Source organism: Hydractinia symbiolongicarpus, chromosome 7 (genome assembly GCF_029227915.1).
Source record: "Hydractinia symbiolongicarpus strain clone_291-10 chromosome 7, HSymV2.1, whole genome shotgun sequence".
Lineage (NCBI taxonomy): Eukaryota > Metazoa > Cnidaria > Hydrozoa > Anthoathecata > Hydractiniidae > Hydractinia > Hydractinia symbiolongicarpus.
The window spans coordinates 19580660-19601824 of NC_079881.1; the positions used below are offsets into that span (position 1 = coordinate 19580660).

General features: G+C 33.5%; 2 protein-coding genes and 1 long non-coding RNA gene across 5 annotated transcripts; 2 read left to right on the top strand and 1 right to left on the bottom strand.

The window, feature by feature from the left end:
• The first annotated feature begins 1919 nt into the window (after positions 1-1919).
• LOC130649155 (cerebellar degeneration-related protein 2-like) lies at positions 1920-7346 on the top strand. 2 transcript variants are annotated; one of them, XM_057455382.1, is made up of 5 exons: positions 1920-2075; positions 3025-3100; positions 3640-3752; positions 4727-4862; positions 5697-7343. In XM_057455382.1, exons 2-5 carry the CDS (start codon positions 3046-3048, stop codon positions 6665-6667), a joined length of 1275 nt encoding a protein of 424 aa, XP_057311365.1. In that variant the 5' UTR covers positions 1920-2075; positions 3025-3045; the 3' UTR covers positions 6668-7343. The 2 variants fall into 2 exon arrangements, with proteins under 2 accessions (XP_057311365.1, XP_057311366.1); XM_057455383.1 differs by lacking the exons at positions 1920-2075; positions 3025-3100 and adding an exon at positions 4199-4319 and having other exon boundaries at positions 5697-7346.
• Positions 7347-8389: 1043 nt separating this feature from the next.
• On the bottom strand, positions 8390-12254 carry LOC130649227 (uncharacterized). 2 transcript variants are annotated; one of them, XM_057455477.1, is made up of 3 exons: positions 11997-12254; positions 11569-11654; positions 8390-11438 (listed from the first exon to the last, which is right to left on the bottom strand). In XM_057455477.1, the coding sequence occupies exon 3, from the start codon at positions 11434-11436 to the stop codon at positions 9037-9039; it is 2400 nt and encodes a 799-aa protein (XP_057311460.1). In that variant the 5' UTR covers positions 11437-11438; positions 11569-11654; positions 11997-12254; the 3' UTR covers positions 8390-9036. The 2 variants fall into 2 exon arrangements, with proteins under 2 accessions (XP_057311460.1, XP_057311459.1); XM_057455476.1 differs by lacking the exon at positions 11569-11654.
• A 1090-nt stretch (positions 12255-13344) lies between these two features.
• LOC130649396 (uncharacterized) lies at positions 13345-18842 on the top strand. Its single transcript, XR_008983043.1, has 3 exons — positions 13345-13579; positions 13781-13975; positions 17967-18842. It is a non-coding gene; the product is annotated as an uncharacterized LOC130649396 (long non-coding RNA).
• Positions 18843-21165: the final 2323 nt, after the last annotated feature.

A 21165-nucleotide genomic window follows, 5' to 3' on the forward strand; every position in this document is an offset into this window, starting at 1 on the left:
ACCAAAAAATCAATTCACACTTGTTTCAAAACATTTTTAAATTGTCCTGTTGAATTAAAAATTCAAATGAAATAAATTACAAGACTAAAATTATCATAACAAAACATTATTTCATACTTATATTAGTGGTTGTGGCGCCGTAGATTAGTGGTTATCGTGGCGCCGTAGATTAGTGGTTATAGCTCTCGTACTCTGTGCGGGAGACCGGGGTTCGATTCCTCTTGAGGGCGATTCAACATGGGCGAGTGAATGTTACCATAGCCCCGGGTTAACCCAAGCCATGTGAGAGAAATTGGGAAGATGGCACACTGTGTGGGCTGTTGGATGTTGCCGGAAGTTGTCTAGTAGAGCGCGGGCTCTAATTTGGTCTGCGTAGCTCAAAAAAAGCATTATATACTCTAGGACTCTCCATCTACGCCATGGCCCCTCCTGGGAATAATAGACAGGGTATATCCCTCGATATTTGTGAGGCTAGCCATGTAAAATATGCACATCTATCTATCTTATATTGCCAGTACATACTACGTATCATGAACACATGATAATAATATCTATAATTCAAGATTATTCTTTACAGCCATTTGTGTGGAAAGTGTGCTTGCTAATTTTTTTTCCTTGTGACTTAAATTTTCAATCACTAAAAAAAAAGAAAAACACGATGGCTGCAAAGCTCTGCTTTGGACCTTACTACACAGATAATTTTTTCTAACCTATTTTAATAGAAGTGATCCCTGATCTTGGTTTGTTCAAATACTTGCCCTTACCGCTAGGTAAAGCTAGCCCTACCTTAGCCCTACTTAAGAAAATTTTTAATTGGAAGATCTGTGTAAGATGTACATCAAAGTTAAATTGTCTAAATTTTATTTCATCTTTTAGGTGAACATCTATGCCTATAATAATGATGCAAAATGGAGCACTCCATCGTCGACTATATATATATAGAGAGAGAGAAAGGCTACGGGATAATACTAGAGGCTACGAGATAATATTAGATTAGGTTTCCGTAATAGTTTTACGGCTAGCTAAATGTACAGAAAGCTAAAATAAGATAGGGTTGGTCAATATTAAGGTACGCCTGGGCCCTATTATCTAAGAAACAACCTCAAAGGCTAAAAATGATCAATAAAACAAAATTAAGTTATGGAACGGAAGGGAAGCATCCTTACCATCCTGGCTAGTAGTTAATTAACACCAAAACAAATAGATGAGTTAAACTTAATATAAAAAATTCAAGATATCATTTCTTATAAAATAATGAAATAAATTCTTATAAGATTTATACGATGGCACTGAAAGGTCAAATTTCTATTTAATATTTCGGAACTCCTATTCAATATTTCGGAACTCCTATTCAATATTTTTGAACTCCTATTCAATATTTTGGAAGTTTTATTCAAAAAAATGTGAAACTTCTATGCATCCAAAAAATTTGAAACTTCTATTCAAAAAAATTGAAACTTTGCAGAACTAAACTAGAACAACGTGTTCGCTCGAACAAACTGAAACTAAACCAATTTGATCGTTCAATGTACGATGGGGAAAGCGAGAGGGAATAACACACTGATTTTCACACATTGCTATTTTGCTTCTTTATCATCTGGGGAAAACAAATAAAAACACTATCACCTCCCGCCAGTCCTTAAAGTACATTAAAACATGGCAGATATTAGAAATGCAACTTTATCTACCTTGCTATTAAGCCTGGTTTCCATTCTTTTTACATTAATGTGAGTTATGGATATTAGAATGTGCTTAGTGGATTTGTAAAGAGAAGGAAAAATAAATAAAAAGATTGTTTTTGTTACTATCTCGTTTGTATCTGATTTACAGGTGAAAAAAACGTGACAGTCCACAGTTTATACTACACTATTGTAGAAACCAGGCTAAAACTCGATTACTTGTTTTTAAAAAATCTTTGCGCCGGCAGCCCAAAAATTTTAACTAGATATATAGCTAGCTAGCTACAGTTTTTGTCTTTTTTATGGTTTCTTAGATATAAAAAATTTCTCTTATAAATTTCCTTTGTATACATATAAGACACAAAATTGATATCAAACTGCGTGGTTGCAAAAAAGGTATAAAATTTATATCAATTATTTTATTGAAAAGATTACCTCTCGCCTCGGGGGAAGAGAGGGGGCATACTAGATAGCTAGCTAGATAGAGGTGCATATTTTGCATGGCTCACAAATATGTGGGATTTCCCCTATCTATTATTTCTAGGGGGGGGGCATGGCTTAGATGGGAAGTCCTAGAGTATTTAATGCTCATTTTGAGCTACGCAGACCCATTATAGGGTCCACATTCTGCCAGAAAACTCCCTGCAACATCTAACGGCACACAGTGCACCATCTCCCTAATTCTGCTTGGGAATTAAAGCCTGGTCTCCCGCACAAAGCGCAAGAGTTATAACCACTAAACTACAGTGCCATACTGTATGAAAACATGCTCTGCTGAGTTTATTTGACCCCTAGTTGTTAGCTAGCTAGCTACCATACACTAGCAAAAATCAAAGTTAATTCAATGCCCAAATATTTGAGACATATTATCTCCCCCTTCCAAATTGCATTTTTAGTTGTCTAACATCATGTATGGCAGACAAAACCGTACATCTGCTGGGTAAGGAAAGGTTTTCCTTACCCAATCTGTTGCATTAAAGGTGTCATTGTTAGTTTAGTGTTTTATTAGCTAAGCATATAATAAATAGAGATATGTGTCTGTTAGAAATAAAGTCCTGTCTCATTAGTTGCTATCATTGTTGTTATATAGCAAACATTTCAATATTTGTGTGAGGGAGAGAGAGTTGACTCACTTGGTTTTGTTACTCTGTTGAACTTTCTGTGATCTTAGTGTGTATTTGAGACATATGTACACACCCTTACGTTCACAACTTTGTAAGGTCCAGAAAAAAGGTTTTTATTTATTTTTTCAGAATAAATCAACCAAAGGGTATGTTAAGTAATCAATGCTTTATGAGTTGTCATTTTTACAAGGCGTTAAAGTCTTATTTTTTATTTATTATAGCTTTATGCTTGAATACATGTCATGGCTGCTTTCATGAAGACTAACAGAGAACCTGATATGCATTCCATTGATCAAGGTAATATGCTGTCTTACAAACAGGGTAATGTTTTCCAACTGCTAAAACAATTGTATTTTTATGGGCTAAGCTGGTATTAAGTTTCTGGAAAACCCACATGAATTCATCAAGCAAGAATTATATATACAGGAATCTGTAGCTTCTTACAGCTATCATCTTTGGCCTACATCATGGAACAAGTTGAAAATTTAATTAACTTAGTTTTGACATTTCAAACAACATTTAATCATTATTATTATAAACAATATATCTGTCTTGATGGAAATATTACTTGTCTTTGGCCTACATCATGGAACAAGTTGAAAATTTAATTAACTTAGTTAACTTGAATTTAACTTGAACAAATTTAATTAACTTGTCTAAGAGGTTTTTATCAAAATGGTATTGTGTTGTTTTTAATTAAGACACTGTAAGTAGCATATAAGTGACAAAATGTTGTTTATGTATTAGAAGAGTTGCTTTTTATATTTTTTTTATTGTCTGCACAAAAGTGTAAATTGAACAAGTGAACTATACAGCATGTTTGAATTTCATTTAAGATCTTCTGTTAGCTGCTGAAATTGGAAAATCACTTCTTGAAAGAAATAGAGAGTTGGAAGCTATGTTGAAATCAACACAAGAAAATGCAGAAGAGCAAGCTGCTCAAACTAACGTATATATCATATTGTTTTTATTTAGAAATAATTTGTCGTGCACTTAGTTTAGCATTAACATTCTTTAAAATTGTTTTTTTTAAAGTTGCCATTATGTACATAATTACTTCATTTCTATTTTGACAAGTTATCCTCCTTGTAAGGGACACTTTATTTATCTGTCTGTTTCTTTGTTTTATTTATTTATACATTTTTTTATATTATACATATCAGAAAACCACTTTTTTGCTCCATCCTCAAATTTTTAAGTTATCGCACAAATGAGACTTCTTATATTCTCTTAACTGGCTAAAACATGCTGGGAGCCGAATGTTTCCTACATAACTTGTTGTCAGTAATCTGTTACTAAATTCGATTTCAAATTTAATGAAAGTAAAATCATTTGAAATTTGTCTTTGTTGTTAACTTTTCTTTGCTTTTATTTGGCTCTATATTCAATCCTTAGGAAAGACGACTTTCATTGTGATGCGTGTTGTTTATAATCCCTAGACCTCTTACGCAAATCAACAGGCAAAATAATGCAGGCGGTAATCCGTGGACCAGTCTATTTCAAACTTTATTTTCAGGTAAAAGCATCTTTTCATCTTAAAATTAGAATATACCTTGCATGTAGTTTAGATTTAGATCTATATTAGTGAAAAGATGCTAGTAGCCACCATACAAAAGTTTTTAACCATAATTTGACTTTCTTCACCTAAGGTCTGCATTTTTTTGCCTGTTGATTATTTCTCTGATTTTTTCCATATATGTGCAAGAATCCCATAAAAACCTAAACATTGAACCTTATCTATAAAAGCCTGTTACTGAGTTTAATCTGAATAATAAGCCGAAGGCTCACAAAGAAATATCAACAAAACAAGCTGCAAAGAAATAGTGAGGTTATAAAAAATGAACTTTGGACACCTTACATTTTGTCCCCTGTTATTTTCTTATAAACGTCTTTCTTATAAAAACAAATATTTATTTATTTTAGTTTTATTTGAAGCAAGTAGATGTGTTGCGTGAAGCGAATGAATCTTGCAGCCATGCTTGTGAACAACTTGATGCAAACAATCAACAGTTGTTGGACAAATATGAACAACAAAAAGCTGAATGTAAAATTTTGATAGGTGAACATATTATTTGTTAGTATTTGAATATGATAGCAATTTGAGCATGCCATAAAATGCTCCTCAATAAGCCTTTGGAACTAATTATATCTTATCATTTAAGTGAGTTGTTTTCTGTTTTAAGTTTTGTGTCAAAAAAATTGTTTCTTATGAAGTGGGGGTATGATCATACAATTATTTGCCAAATTTTGCTCACGTATCTCTTTCAGGCTCATGTTTCACTTTAAAAAATTATATCTAGTGAAATCAATGCTAATTGATTTAGGATAATTATTGTTCCTGCACGAATTCTCTCCTCGATTTTTTGTATTATCAAATATCCATAAAAAAGTTCCTCTTCTGACTATTATATATACATAAGTCCTCTTAAACGCCCAATTTATCTATCACCTGTGCTTAAAATAACTAAAACTTTGAAGAAATATTAGGCTGGTTTTCAAAAATTATTGCTGACATCATCCTTTCTTGATGCGGTGTTCGTTTTCTTCAAAAAAAGGTTTTCTTTGTTTTTTTGTAACTATTTGCTTTATATGATTTTAATATGTCCTGGATAAGTATATGAAGATCAGAAGAAATGTTTTTTTTCAAAACTCAATGTTATTAAGAAGTGTTCTAATGTAAAAAAATTTTTTTAAACATCTGTAATTTTGCCAAGCAGGTCTTGTAATAAAAAACTTGTAATAGGGGAAAAGGTATAAACTTCTTAACTATGTTTTTGCGCTTGATAAAATCCTCCCCTTTAATATAGAGCCAATTTGAATATTTTGATGTAAAGTGAATATTGATGGCATAAGAAGTCGATTCACACATCTACGTTTTTATTTATTTTTTCAGGTAAAAACAATCGCTTGTGGGAATTAATACGTTCGTTGGAGAGGCGAAATGAGGAGCTTTCTGTGGAGTTGAATAACTTGCAAGACACATACAAGGTGGATGAAGATGACAACACACGGATTCAAAATGACAGCTCGAGCAATAATGTAGAAGTGACTAGTTCTGAAGCAAAGCACGAATGCGAAGCACTTGTTACAATATCAAAAGACGCTACTGACAGCACAGAGATGGAATTAAAAAACGAGAACGAGAGGCTACAAAAACTTATTTCAGAATTAAAAGTTATCGTGAAAGTTGAGAGGTGGCATAAAGAGGAAGTCGAGTCACAACTCGATGACGTCATCAACGAGAATCAAAATCTCCATAATAAGATCGCAAGTTTGAATCAAGAAATACACGAATGGGAAAATTTCGCCGAGAAGGAGGAATGCTATCGAAGACTAGCCGAAGCGTTCAGCGTTAAACATAATATTGAAATCGAAGCCGATTATGAAGGAAGCCTGCTCGGGAGTCATCAAATAACACCGAATGCAAAATCTAAACTCGCCAAAGCGCAGTCGTGCGAGTTTTTAAACTCGTCCCAAGTGGCGAAAAGAGGAACAGTGGTTAAGTCTCCGATTTTGTTAAATCACGTATTATCGTCGGAGAACAGCAGTTCGTTTTTGTCGGAGCTGGATTCTCAATACGCTGACTTGGTGAAGCGATACGAAGCTTTACTGGAGAAGTGTAAACAAGAAGGTCGCTTCACTGAAAATCCCGAGAGAACTCGAAAAGTTCAGCGCGCTATCCAAACGTTATCGTTTGATTTTTCAAAACTTGCTACTCCACTGACGTCTCCGTGTGGCAAGGACACGAAAACATTGAAAGAAACTTGCGCCTGTCAAACAGCTACAAACACGGAGACGCAGGTCGAATACAGGAAACTTTTTTCAGATATATTCGCTAAGCTAAAAGAGTCAAAACTAGAGTAATCGATTCATTTTCAGTATTTATTTTATTTTTATTTTTTATTTTATTTTCTTGCTCACATATTGATTTACTCATTTTTCTTACCCATGATTGTAAGGGTCCAGAAGTTCGAGTCTAACCTGTGTAAGTGAGTCAAACTTGTATGAGCGAGTCGTTTTATTAGTTCTTACCCTTCGTTCTAAACGTCAAGTTTGAATTTCTTTATTTTATTTTTAATTTGTAAAACACCCCAAGCTGCAATTTTTTTTCAAATAATGCTTTCGCTATAATTTTCCGACAAGACGTAAACACTCGCAAATTCTAGCGATAGTAATTATTAAACTCGTGTTACAATACACTATAAAAGGTGAAAAACTAGTTTCTTAAAAAAAATGTGTTGACTAGAGTGTGGTTTGAAATATGAAACACGTGGTACAAAAATATGCCTTGGATTCTTGTTTTGTTGCAACATTTTTAAAGGGAACTTACATGTTCTTAACGAGAACAGCAAAGTAATGTATATAGATTTTCAATTTTATATCCCGACCACTTTTCACTTAATACCGTCGTGAACACAACAAACAGTACAGAAAAAATATTATGTAGTGTTTGAATCATACTTTATTATTATCGCCTTTATTTTTCTTTTTTTTAATTTTTGTAAATATGTATAGATATATATTATCCATTTATTTTCGTATGAAAAGTTAAATTTTTTTATTTATAAATTTACTTATATAAAAATAGATAATTCGAAACTGTTTGGTGTCGACTTTTTGTTTTTGTTTGATGTCTTCGTCCTTAGGGCTTTTGTCTGATATCAGAGGCGATATCGCTTATTTGACCATTAGCTAACTATGTTAAAAAGGAAAAAATCCCTGGGAACGAGATTGCGTTTGGATCAAAAAAAATATATTGAAAATCATAAATTTACACACCATTCCTCAAATTTCTTTTTTATGTACCGCAGTTTTCATAGTATTCGTGATCCTCACCAATATCAATAATTTCCAATAGTTTCTCAAGCAACTTATTATCTTGTCCCCAGGGCTTTTTAGGTTTTTATATTAGGACGCCAATATAAAAACCCAGAAAGTCCTGGGGACGAGGTTAGGCGACCTGTTCTAACGATAAGAATTTACTAATTTTAAAACTTCAAAACAACACCGATTAGGACGGCCCGTAAGTTGGGTTGGGCTAAAAAGATTTTTAAAAGCAAAAGAGAAAGGGGGTAATTTTCTATGAATTCATGGTCGTCATTCTGTGGTCTGAAATAGAGGCAGTCTTTTATTGAAAATGCACATGTCATTTTCGAATTCTACTAAAAACACTTTTTAATTAAACTGGATTACTTTTAAAATTTGATGTTGTGCCACAAACTTTTATAAAAATTGGAAAACGTTCATTAATCTTCGATATTACTTTTTTTATCTATCAAATTTTGATTTTGTGCTCAGAGCATGCGCGTTTCAAATTCTTAGATCGATGCTTGGACGACAGCAATAAGGGGAATGGCATGAGCACAACAACCAACCAGAAAGAAAAAGTAAGCGCGCAACCTCGTTCCCAGGGCATTTTGCCTTGTTGATAAGTTAATAGCGGCCACTCCGTAATAACGGCTCAGGGGCCACAAGACCCTGGGGACGAGGTTGGTAAGCGCGCGAAAACTAAGTGAATAAACTTTATGTGTATATTACGAATAAACTTTTTCCAAAACAAGTATAAGATGCTTTATTCTTGCTCATGCAAATAAACATGATTGGCGATGAAGAATTTATTTTTAAATATATATGTCTTAACACTCGAAATAAATAAATTTATTAACCTTAATATAAAGAAATGAGGAAGTATTCGTGTGAAAAGATAAACAAATTTTACAAATTAATCTTAAAATCACAACGAAAAAATCACTAAGCTGTCTGGTCCAATTTATTAAAAGGCGGCGTTGAAAATGTGTTTTTGTTGTAATACGCATGCGCAGTAAGTAAAAACTGCAGTTTTTTATCGCTCTCTGCGTAAGGTCGCCAATAAAAAATGTATTATAAAACGACAATGAGTACGTAAAATGTTTGGCAATAATTATTCACATCGACTTTTTATTGCTTCATGCACTAAAATCGACGTTTCTCGGTTTCGTTATGTGCACCAAGATCGACCTTTTTGTCTTCGATATATGCACCTAGTTTGATGTTTCCGTTATATGTAGCAAGATCAATGTTTTTCGTCTTGTTCAAAAGCTCCGGGATTGACAATTTTGTCTTCGTTATTTGCACCCAGATTTTGATTTGGTTATATCGAGTTGTCTTAATTTATATATACCAGCATTGACGTTATTCGTAATATCCACAAGGTCAACGTATTCTGATACATGCACCAGGTTTGACATTCTTCTTCATCTGCACCGAGATCGACGTTTTTCGTCTTCGTTATAATTTAATTCTTTCTTGATGTAACTGCATAATCTTTTATTTTCAATGGAGTTTAAGCAAACATCGTGTTCTGCTAGTGATTTGATGTAATTATGATTTATCAAGTCTATCAACAAAGCTCCATCAATGTCGTATTCAGCACAAAAGCTCGCAAGCTTAACCAAATTGATTTCGTACAGTTCACTACTAACATTATTGGAAGACCATGTTTCAGCTTCACACTTTTTAGTATCAGTAACATCTTCTTTTTTCAAGCGCCATCCTCGAATGTATTTATGTAGTTTGCGAGCTTCAAATCTTGTCATCCCTAAAGTAGCAACCATATCGTTTTCCTCATCTAACCTAGCCAACAGTTTCCCGTTGATCATTTCTGTTTTGAAAATAGAAACGTACTTAGAAAGTTTTAGTTCTGTCAAAAGACATTGAACTTGATCCATGCTAAACGCTTCTATTTCTGTTATGCTTTCTATTTCTTTTTTTTGACTATCATCGTGAAACCTTGGTGTCGTTGTCATCCTCGAATAAATCAAAGACGCGTACTCGTGTTCAACGTCACGGAAGTTCAGTTCCGTTTCGTGACTGTGATACTGATTAAAGATACCTTTTGTGTCCAACATGGGTTCGCTTTTTCGTCTAGACCTTATAGTTAACTTCTTCTTCTTTCGTCTTAATTTTATTGCAGTTTCTGCATCGCTTTGTTTATTTTCTCCTGCTTTGTTTACGGAATTTTCTAAGTTATTACCAAAATCAACGTCGATTTTTTGGTTCTTTTGCAGATAAAGAGAAGGTTCAACAGCTGACTGGCTTTCACTTCCAGGCTTTGCTTGCGTTGTTAGCTTCAATTTAATCGAAGGTTTCTTTGATTTTTGATTTCTCGCACTTAACGAACTGCAGGACTGGATCTCATCTTCTTCTACAGGGCCCACGTTCTCACTTAATTTTAGCCTAAACATGTTGTATATATTGTCCAGACTTTTTCTATTGTCCGGGGATTCAATACCAGAATCATCGCCTTCAAGGGAAAAAGCTCCTGCTTCATTTTCTCCATTGTGTAATCCAACAGTCATGTCAAACTGCTTAAAGCTTTCCGATGATGGTATTGATTTACTTGAGATTGCGTTTAATGCGAGGGTGTCATATCCGTATAATGGATTTTCCCGTTCTAAACTTTGCGTACAAACTTCAAGTTGCGATTTCTCCTGTTCAAGTAGTTGCTGTTGTTTTTGATTTTTATACTCCTCATATATTTTCTCCTGCATTTGAAGAATTTCCGTTTTGTTTTCAATTCGTGATTCCATGGTTACAATTCTCGTCGCTACTTCACTGTCACTCAAAGTTCGTTGTAATTTTACTTCCCGGGAATCTTTTTTTTGTCGTACATGCAAGCCGCTTGTTTCTTTTATGTTTGTTCGACGTTGAAGATTGAAAGATGTTGTCGACAAAGGTAGTGTGATTGATCTACTTGCTTGTTGGTGAAATGGGCTTGGTTTACTCTCAAGATGCGAGTCATTGAAATAATATGGATTGTCCATTATAACAGATCCGTAAAATCTGCTACTATATATATCGTAATGAAGCAAAAACTTAATACCATCAATATGATTTTGATATTGCTCCGAAAATCTTTGTCCCAATTCTTTAATAATTTTAGGTAACGATTCCCATTTTTTGACTTTAATACGGGAATCAAGGGAAAACATTTCATAACGAATAGTGTCTTTACTTGAAAGGGTAGCAGACAGGATGGTATCGTATACCTCTCTACTCTGTAGCACAACAACGCCTGGAGGCATATTGACTGTTTCTACAAATATCGCTTTTTGAGGCAACATTTTTTCTGTAACTTTCGACAAGTTCATTTTTTCTTGAACTGCTACAAAAACAAACAAAGCTGGGTCCATCAAGATTTGAACTGGAAAGTGCACTAGTTTTTGATCACTGGTTCGTCGAAAACTTAACTTTATATCAGCGCTGTCGGATTCTGCATTTCCTAACTGCTCTTCAAGGTAGATGAAAGTATCACCTGCGTCGCATATAATGGCTTCATATCCAAACTTCTCTTTAGCCATCAAATAAGATGAAACTTTCTTGCCGAAAGTCGATATATCTGCTAAAGTTTTAGGGTAATATTCGTTTATCCTTGAAATAGTATTATCCAGAGTAACTCGAAAGGATTTACCGTTCCAGTCTTGACCACATACTAAACTTACATCCTCTCTATCGATGATTGTAAGGAATTGTCCATCACGAAGTACAGTGTTCCCTTTATAAACACAATCCCCTTTGACTGAAAGAGTAATCGGTAGTTCATTACTTTCCAGGACCTTCAAAAGACTGTCCATCTCTCCAAAAGGGCTGCACATACCTAAAATGTGAAATTATCTATCAAAGCATTATCAAAGCGCAGTAAAGTAAAATCTACCAACTTCCATGTATTAAGTTCTGCATCATCTCAAATTTTCTTATAAATATACAAATCTAATTAAAACTCTGACCGATGATCGTCAGGATAATTGTAGACTGTCTTTAACAAGAGAAACCTTTTGAGATTCACAAGTCTTCAATTCTTGCAGGCATTAACCTAGAAAAAAGTGGCCAAAAATCCAATTTTCCTTTCTCCTGATTTTGAGTTTCTGTTTACGTTAAGTCTTACACATTCTGTATCTCCTTGATTCTGTTGCGCTTACCACATAGACAAAACATTTTCATGAACTGTACCATAAGTTCAGTTAAGTACAATGTTTAATTTGATGTTTAAAATTAAAAAAAAAATGAAATATTTAAAAACGTAACAAACTGTTTCAAAATACGATTGATTTCACTACATTTCGCACTCTGTATGTTTTTATCTATTTAAAATTTTGATCACTAAATATAATAAATAAAAAAAATGTATTAGACTAAGTATGTAGAATTATCTCACCTTTTGTGCTAATTCAGACAAAAAAGATGACAAAGTGACGCAATAAAAAGATATTTTTTGTTGACTATATTTAACAACTGTTCTGTCTGTTCAATACGATATGTCCCAACACAACGATGAGCTAAAATATATAACAAAAATTCCATTTATGTTAACGGTCATGTGTTTTTTAATATTCGCATCTCTATTTCGATATTCATTTTAGACAATAATAGATAATTACGAGCTATTGTGTTACCAAAAAACACTTCACATGGCTTGAGACTACGCGCACCTCGACACTCATTAAAATTAATTTTAAACTGACTAACGGCTATTTTAAATCAATTTTCAAAATATCTTCAATTGTTCTTTTAATTTATAAGGATTGGCGTTTGCTTCAAATGCAACGTGTTTTCGTATATATCCTATCATTGTAGTGCCCTATAAAGGAGAAAAGGAGCGGGGGAGGAGGCGTTGGTAAGGGGGTTAAGAGGGGGTTAGCCTCCAATATGTTTTTAAAATTATGTTTAAAGAAAAGAAAGGGAACTGGGACAAATTTATGTACATATTTGGCTCTTGCAACTGAAATTTTTTTCATGAGAGCTGATAAAATTTATTCATATTTGTAACCATAGCAATTTTTTTAGATGTAATATACTAACAAAATGGCGGCGGGGAAATAATATGTGTTAGCCATGCAAAATATGCGCATCTATATATCTACGATGTCTCCGTCAAAGGCACAAAAGAGACCTGGTGACGAGGTTGAAGAACGTCTAAAATTTAACGATAAAGTCATAACAGCAGCTTAATACTTTTTAGGTTAATAGAAACCACCCTTTAGTCACATTCAAAGGTGGTTTCAAGACCTCTGAATGTGAGTAAAAACTTTAAAATTTATAATTAAAAAATTTTTTAAATTGAATATATTATATTTCAAACCAAAAATTGGTGACCCCAAAAAATCTGAAGAGGGGTGGAGACTTGGGGTAAAACACAGTAACAATAATTTCAAAAAAATCTGGGAAGACTAAATTAGTAAAGAATTGAAAGCGTTTAAAAACGATTTAGCACCAACGCAAAAAAAAAAATTCTGAGCATGATGGCAACAAAAATTATGAGCATGCGTAGTGGCAACAAAAATTATGAGCATGCGTGTTGGCAACATAAGATGTTCTGCTGTTAATGTTTATTCTTCGCTATCAGAAACGTAAAGAGATTTGTGAGATATAAAAAAGTTTTGAGAAAAATTGTGTCATGGTTGAACGGTTTTGCGTGACAGACAGACGCGTACGTAACTCGAACCTCTAATTAGGCTGTTCAGTCACGTGACTTTTTGCCGTGTTCGGAAATTCAGCTTAAAACAAGCTCGCACACGGCAACGCGTATTTTGTTATTGCGCGTGATGGCACTTATTTTAAATCGTCGAATTCGGCACCTATTTCGCTTAAGACAGATGGTGTATGGGCAGATAGTGATTGTTAAGTACCTTAAATTTGTTTTTTTGAATGAGACTTGTTTAAACGACCAACAGTGTATTCAGATTTCGACGAGGGAAATGTAAACTTGGCGCAAACAGAGGAAAGTGCATGACGTATCAGGTAGTCTCACTTGAAATTAGTTTATATTAAAAATATACTTTCAATTTCTATTCTTATTCCTAACTTTCCTGCATGACAAATCTGGAGAAAAAGCATTTTTTGTTTATATCGAACCCCCGTCTTAAAGTTCTATGTGACTTGCTGCAGTGCAACAACGAATTTCGACTTTTTATTTATTTTATTTTATTATATAATTTATAGTCTTGGAATGATGGCTATTAATCATGGCTATGTGCTAGATATTCCAGTTAACATTAGACACAGCTACTAAACTAAAGCACCAAAGCTAGCTAGCTACCTAGCTATATATATATTAGCCGAAGTAGTGGACCAGAAGATGGAGTGTGTGATGTTGTGTTTAATTATTCCATACCACTGTGTGGTTAATAGATAAAGGTATATTTTGCTTACTACTAGTGTGATTTGGTTTTTAAACACTTAAAGTATTAGGCTTGGAAATTTGTTGATTCCAGATAGCTACCAATTTGTTACCCACTCAGTTCTTGCAAACTGTTTACTGTTTACCATTATTCTTTTTTACAAAAACGCCTCTCTTCCAACTTTCCAGGCCTAAAGTTAGCTAAGAGTCAGAGTAGGTTACTTTATAGCTAGCTTATACTGTTTTAAAAAGCAAGATTTAGATAATAATTGAAGAGATAATGATTATATAATGTTATTTTTGTAAATATTCCATTGTTTAGTATGTATAGCTATATCATAATTGCTGACGTAAACTAGAAAGGCAGATAATACACAGTCTAGGTAGGAATGGTATTTTAAAAATAATATGCATTGGTTAAAAGTTTTGCAGCTTATGTTAGACAATAAAATTATTAGTGCAGTTTCGCTTGATATATTTTCAGCTTTAAAAATGAGTATTAAAAATAAACAAGTTTATGATCTTTTTTCTTCATTGAATGAAAAAAGCATTAAAGAAGTAAGTGATGGATTTGTTTTACTTGGTGTTGAAATAACATGTCCAGAAAAAGCGTTATATACAAAAGTTAAAAGACTAGTAGAGAAAGTAAATGGTCTGAAAAAAAGGAAAGCTAATTCTGCTATAGAAACTTTGTTGGAAGCTGAGTTTAGTGTTCCAGTGCAAATTACCCCACATCAGCGATCTATTGATGCGGCTAGTTCTAGAAATGAAGTTTTGTTTAAAGAGAAAATGAAACAATTAAAGGAGGAAAACAAAAGTTTAAAAAGAAAGTGCGAAAATTTTCAAGAATTAGAAATTCAATACAACACACAAGTCAAAGAGGTTAAGAAACTTAGTAACGAGTTATTTGTAGCAATGAAGGATGAAAATAAGTTGACAGCAGAATATCGTCGTATAAAGAACAATTATCTTGAAGTAGAGGAAAAACTTAGAAATGTGGAATTGAAATTTAAAGATAATAGCAAAGCGAGGGCAGATAAATTGAGAAATTTATCAAAGAAAATTAAAAACAGAGATGATAAAATTAATAAAATGGAATCAGAAATAGCTGAATTGATATCTGGTACTGAGAATAAAAGTGATGAGTTGGATGACATGAAAGTAAACTTGAACAGACTCAATGATAAATTAGAAAACAGTGAAACTATAGTTGATGATCTGCGGAATGAGAAAGCAAAACTGAAAAGAAAGACGCACAGTTTGTTGTTAAAAATTGAAAACCAGAAAAAATTGATTGACCACAAAGAAGTGAATGATATGAAGTGTTTAAAAAGTGATTATGACAAACTCTGTACAAACATGAAGCAACTTACTGAAGAAAATCGTGATTTGCAAATGCTCGTTTCGTTATTAAACGACAATGAAATTGTAACATTTGAAGGTGGTCGTTATTCAGACGAAATAAAAGAAGTTGTTATGGAATTACTTTCCTTGAATGTCAGCATGGGAAAGGTAAATGATGTGATCAAGGTTGTACTTGAAAAACTTGCAAAAAAAAGGGTTGACAGGTTGCCTTCACAAGGTTTAAAAAGTCATTTAATGCAAGAAGCATTAATTTTAGCACAATTACAGGTTGCAGAAGCAATGATTGATAATGACAAGGAGGCGTTTGGTAATTGTTTACATGGAGATGGTACATCAAAATACCATAAACATTATCAAAATTTTCAGATTACAACATCGAAAGGAAAAACCTTAACATTTGGATTATCAGAAGTTGCAGGTGGCGATGCGGCAATAGTAATGAAAAATTTTACTGACACAATTGATGACATGTGTGACATTCTGAAAGAATGTGACAAGGATGCAAATTTTTCCCGGCTTGTCACATCAATCAAATCTACAATGTCGGATCTTGGCCCTATTAATCCTTTATTTAACTCACAACTGAAATCTTTAAGGGAAAAATTATTACCAAATGTTGTAGAAAACTGGAATTATTTAAGCGAAACACAAAAAACGGACATGACCGATATGGGAAATTTCTTTTGCAAATTACATCTTCTGGCAAATTTTGCCTCAGAGGCAGATAAAGTTCTGCATTCATTTGAGAGAATGGTCCTCTGTGATGACTATGAAACAGTATTTGCCTTCAATAGTGCAAAAGAATCTTCTGCTTCTAGATTAGTGCGTACAGCTTGTAAAGCTTTTCATGTGCGTGGAAGTGACGAATGTGGAGTAGCATCGTATTTTAACTCGTTTTTAGCTGGTCGCAATCAGAAATCTTACTTTGTACCATTTATTGGAAATCGTTTTAACATATTGTTTTATAACGCTGCTGCATTATATTACCATCGTGATGCAGTCGTATCTTTTCTTTCATCATGGCCTGATCCTAATAATTTACTGAAAGCTGTAAATGAAGACGTATCAAATAAGTTGTTTCTTAGTGAAGTCAGAGCACTTGGCATTATTGATAAATTATTGACTGGTCCATTGTGGCGATTAATAGAGTCTTGTGAAAGTATCCTCGAAATAAATCCATACCTGTTACAACTTAAAGTCAAACTATCTGCACTCTGCAACAATTGTTCATCACCACTTCTATCTGGCAGTCATATTTTCCAAGAGGATGGTATTATTGTACACAACAAAGATGAATTATTTATCAAGCTATTTGAGGATACAGGTGATGATGAATTGGATATTCTAACACAGCAAGCCCTTGAAATTATTTGCCATGCAATTCTCATCATCTTAGAGCGTCAATGTAAGGATCAACTGCCTGGAGGAAAGTACTGGAGCCCCAGTCAGATAATAAAGGAGACGTCATCAATTGTACCAGTAACCAATAAGGCTTCTGAAAGTGACTTTGCAATTTTGGATTTGTTAGTGAAAACGAAGCCAAGTGCCAATGTTGAAACATTGCAGGCTTTAACCATGTGGTCGCGTAACAAAACACTTGATTGGTTTGAACAGAAGTCTTATGATGAGAAAAAAAGTATGATGGAATCAGCCAGACATAATGTGGAAAAAATGAAGGCGAAGTATAAATCAAGGAGAAAAGAACTGTTGGAGGAGAGGAAAAGGAAATTGCTTGCTAAACAAGATATGAAAAAGAAAGCTGAAGAGAAAATAGCATTGAAGAAAGTGGAAGCTTTTAACAAATTGCTTGAGCTAAATGTCCAGGCTTGGATATCTGTTGATGAACTGAAAAAAAACATCATGGATATATCATCACAAAAACGTGCAGAAGTTTTGCTAGCGCAAATGAATTTTTACAGGCATGTTATGCCTTTCAAATGCAATTCCAAATTGTTTAACAAAACAAAACAGAGTGGAAACAAAAGAGTTGATTTGTCTTGGGAAGAGCTTCTTGAAAACTTTGTTAAAATCATGCATGTAACATTTTCATCATCTGCAGAAAAGGTAACAAAGGATAACCTGAAGTCGAAGGAAGATAGAGATGAAGTAGTTGCAACCCAAAAAAAGGAACTGATGGAAAAGATCAAGAAAGAAAGGATGAAAAAACTGTCTGAACAACAAAAAAGCAACAAACTCCCTTCCTTCATCAAAGACCCTGATTGTTTAGTTGGTTTACACATACGGCATCATTTAAAGGAAGAAGATGAAGAGGATGCATATTGGTGTAAAGGGGAAATTCTAAGTGTAGCAAAACGACATTCCAATCCTAAACGCACGTTGTTTAATGTAGTATATGAGTCAGAACCTGAGACAGTTTGGAGTTTTCCAATAATTTTAGATTTTGAGAAGGGAGACGTTATTATGTTATCTTAGAATATAGTTAGTTATAGTATAGTTATATATTTGAGGGAAGAAATTTTTGTGGTAATGTATTTCGTTCAAACCGTGGAACTTTTTTATGGCAAAAACTTCTTCCTTTGAGGATCATTGTTTTGTCAACTTGTGACATGTGGTATATATTGTTCTATTAAAACATTTAGCACTTATGGTAGCTTAATATTTTGCGTTCTTTTTTTTATTTAGGTGCTAAAAGGTGCAGTTGTTCCATTTTCATCTGGTCTGCATATTTATACTCTGTCAAATATTTTGCAAGCTTTAAGAGTGTTTGTCAAAGTTTTATAGTTACCAACTTAGTGTTTTACAGTGGTTCCTGTGGACTTTCTTTTTACATTTCCTTAAATTTGAAATATCTTTTCAGCTATTACGTTATTTTCTCTGGCTGGTCTGCAAAAATATAAATTTCGTACATTTCTATGAAGTCTCTCAATGTTAAGATTACAGTTTATAAACATTTTTGCCGGTTATTGTATAATTGTTTTGCTTTTATACATTGATTTTATGTTATTTTTGAGCTACAGCATCATTTTTACTATCTGGTCTGCAAATTACACTCTTGTCAAATATTTTGTACTCTTCAAGAGTGTTTGTAAAATTTTTGAATAGTTACTAATTTGTGGTGTTTTATTATGTTCCTGTGAATTTTTTTCGCATTTTCATCAATTTGGAAAGATTTTTTCAACTATGACGTCATTTTTTCTATCTGGTCTGCAAATTACACTCTTGTCAGATATTTGTACTCCTTAAGAGTGTTTGTATAATTTTTGAATAGTTACTAATTTGTGGTGTTTTATTATGTTCCTGTGAACTTTTTTGCATTTTCATCAATTTGGAAAGATTTTTTCAACTATGACGTCATTTTTTCTATCTGGTCTGCAAATTTACACCCTTGTCCGAAATTTCGTACACTCTAATGAACTTTGTTTAACGTTAAGATTACAGTTTATAAAATTGTTTACTGGTTGTTGTATACTTTCTTGCGCTTTTAGAGCAATTTGTAGTAATATTTGAGCTATGACGTCATCATTACGTCATTTCTAAAAATAAACCATCAAAAATTAATATATTTTTTCTTTTACAAATATACTATCTACTGTAAAAATTTTAAGTTCTTACCATGTCTCAATCTGGAGTTATTGATTTTTAAAGATAGAAATTGTGAAAAAAAACCTATACATGACCCCCGTCTTTGTGCCGTGTTTTGTTGCGAAATTGGCCGAAAAACGCAACAAAAAAGGGCTATACTATCTATCATAAAAATAACAATAACTAGAGAATGGCTTGGAGTTAGGAGTTGCGCGACCCCTCGTTGAAACCGTATAGAAATGTAGAAAACGTTGCATACGGCTAGAAGGTCGAGCGGCGCATAGAAAAATTTGACCTGAACAGCCTACTCTAATACTCGAACGTCTCCTTAACTCGAACGAATTCGTTGGCACCGTGAAAATTTCCTAATAAACTCTTATAAAAAAACCTCTACTACTCGAGCCTCCATAACTCGAATGTTCCCTTAAGTCGAACAGATTATTTTGTCCCTTGAAAGTTTTTGACTCCATAACTCGAATTTTGTGGCATTTTAAAAAAAATTGATAAGTTTTCCTGATCATTTAACTCTTTATCTTTTTCATATTTTAATGTTTACGTGTGTTGTGGGCCTTATATTGTTCGAATGCATGATTCGAATGTTTTGTTTTTGTTTCGAACGACAACGCTTTCTCAACCAATTTTCAAAAACAGAATTTCATAGCAATCTGACAATGGCGACTGTGGCAGGGTCAAAAAGAAGTAGAGCCGATAACAAGTCCTGTAAAATAAAATACAGTGCCCTCAAAGAGCTTGAAAAAGGAACTGCTCCAAAGGATGTTGCAAAAGCTTTCAATATTCCTTCAAGCACATTGTCGACGTGGAAAAAAAATAAGGAAAAAATCATTAAAAACTTTAACAAAGGGTTAATCTCTAAGAGATCAAAACCTGAAAAATTTGAAGATGTGAACAAGGCTGTTCATAAGTGGCTACTTGTGATGAGAAGCGAAAAATATTCCGATAAGTGGATTGATTCTGAAGGAGAAGTGAGTTTGCAGAAGAACCGGGTGTTGAGTCGTTTCAAGCTTTACAAGGGTGGCTAGCTAAATGGAAAACCAGGTTGGTTAAACATACTTTTATATTTAAATTTATATAAATCTTATGAATATTACAATAGCTTTGGTAGTTGTCTTTGCAAAATATCAATAGACTTTTTTTCTGAGATTAAGGATAACTTGCATGGAACTTTCATCCCCAAACCATCACCAGCATTTACTGACTTTCCAGTAATTCTTTTTTTGTATTTCACCAACCCAGAACCCCCAATAAGTAAGACTACGTACTTAATATACTGTTTTTGTTCATCTGGTAGGCAAATAAGGAAAAAATTTGAAAAACTTGAAAACCTCTACTACTCGAACGTCTCCTTAACTCGAACGGTTTCCTTTTCCCCCTGGCCGTTCGAGTTATGGAGACTCTACTGTAGATGCTTTTCAGAAATGCTTTTTAGAAGGAGTTCTGACATTTTTTGGGAAAAAGTAAATGCTTGTGGCCCGCGAAAGTTTCTACCCTTTAAAAGATTTCTAAAAAATCTTTGCATGGCTCTTCGATTTATTTGTTTACATAAAAACGTTAACTTTGCAGACCAGATATAGTCAGGGCACAGACATCGCACGGTCGGTCTTTACTTTTGATCTCAGGCTTTGTGTTTCACAGTACAACATCAAAACCGGTAAGTATCCGTTTAGCAAAGCATGAAATTTTCTTTCTAACGCTGTATAACATATATTTTAAAAAATCAAATCATATACCAAAATGCAAACCCGCCGTTATAGATTATTTGGTAGTTGCCGGGACTTAGTCAATAGGCCTTTTTCTCTGTGATTCATAACACTATAACCTACCTCTATGTAAAGTTATTAGTTTTTTGCGGGTATTCTCATTATTCAATCCCCCTAGATATTCCACCAGATAACTATATTTTCAGCAAATATTTTTAAATTTTTTTGTTTAATATTAATACTGTGCTAAAACCGTGATAAAATATTTATCCTAACATGTGAAATCATACAAACCGGAAATAAAATAAAATAAAAGGTGTGTGTTTAGAAAAAAAAAGAAACCATCAAACTGGATACCACATGCTGCTAGTCTTGCAAGAACTGTAAAGGCTAGAAATTTTGTACCGATTAAAGGAATGGGTCACAAAGTGCGTGAAAGTTTGTTTTTGTATCAAAGCGTCGTATCAAAATATTACGTTTTCTTAGTGATTGGACCCCAAGTAGCATTACCTTGTATAGATAGAGGTGATAAAATTTAATTGAAAAACAGCTTTTTGAATGCTTGAAATTCACAAATTGGA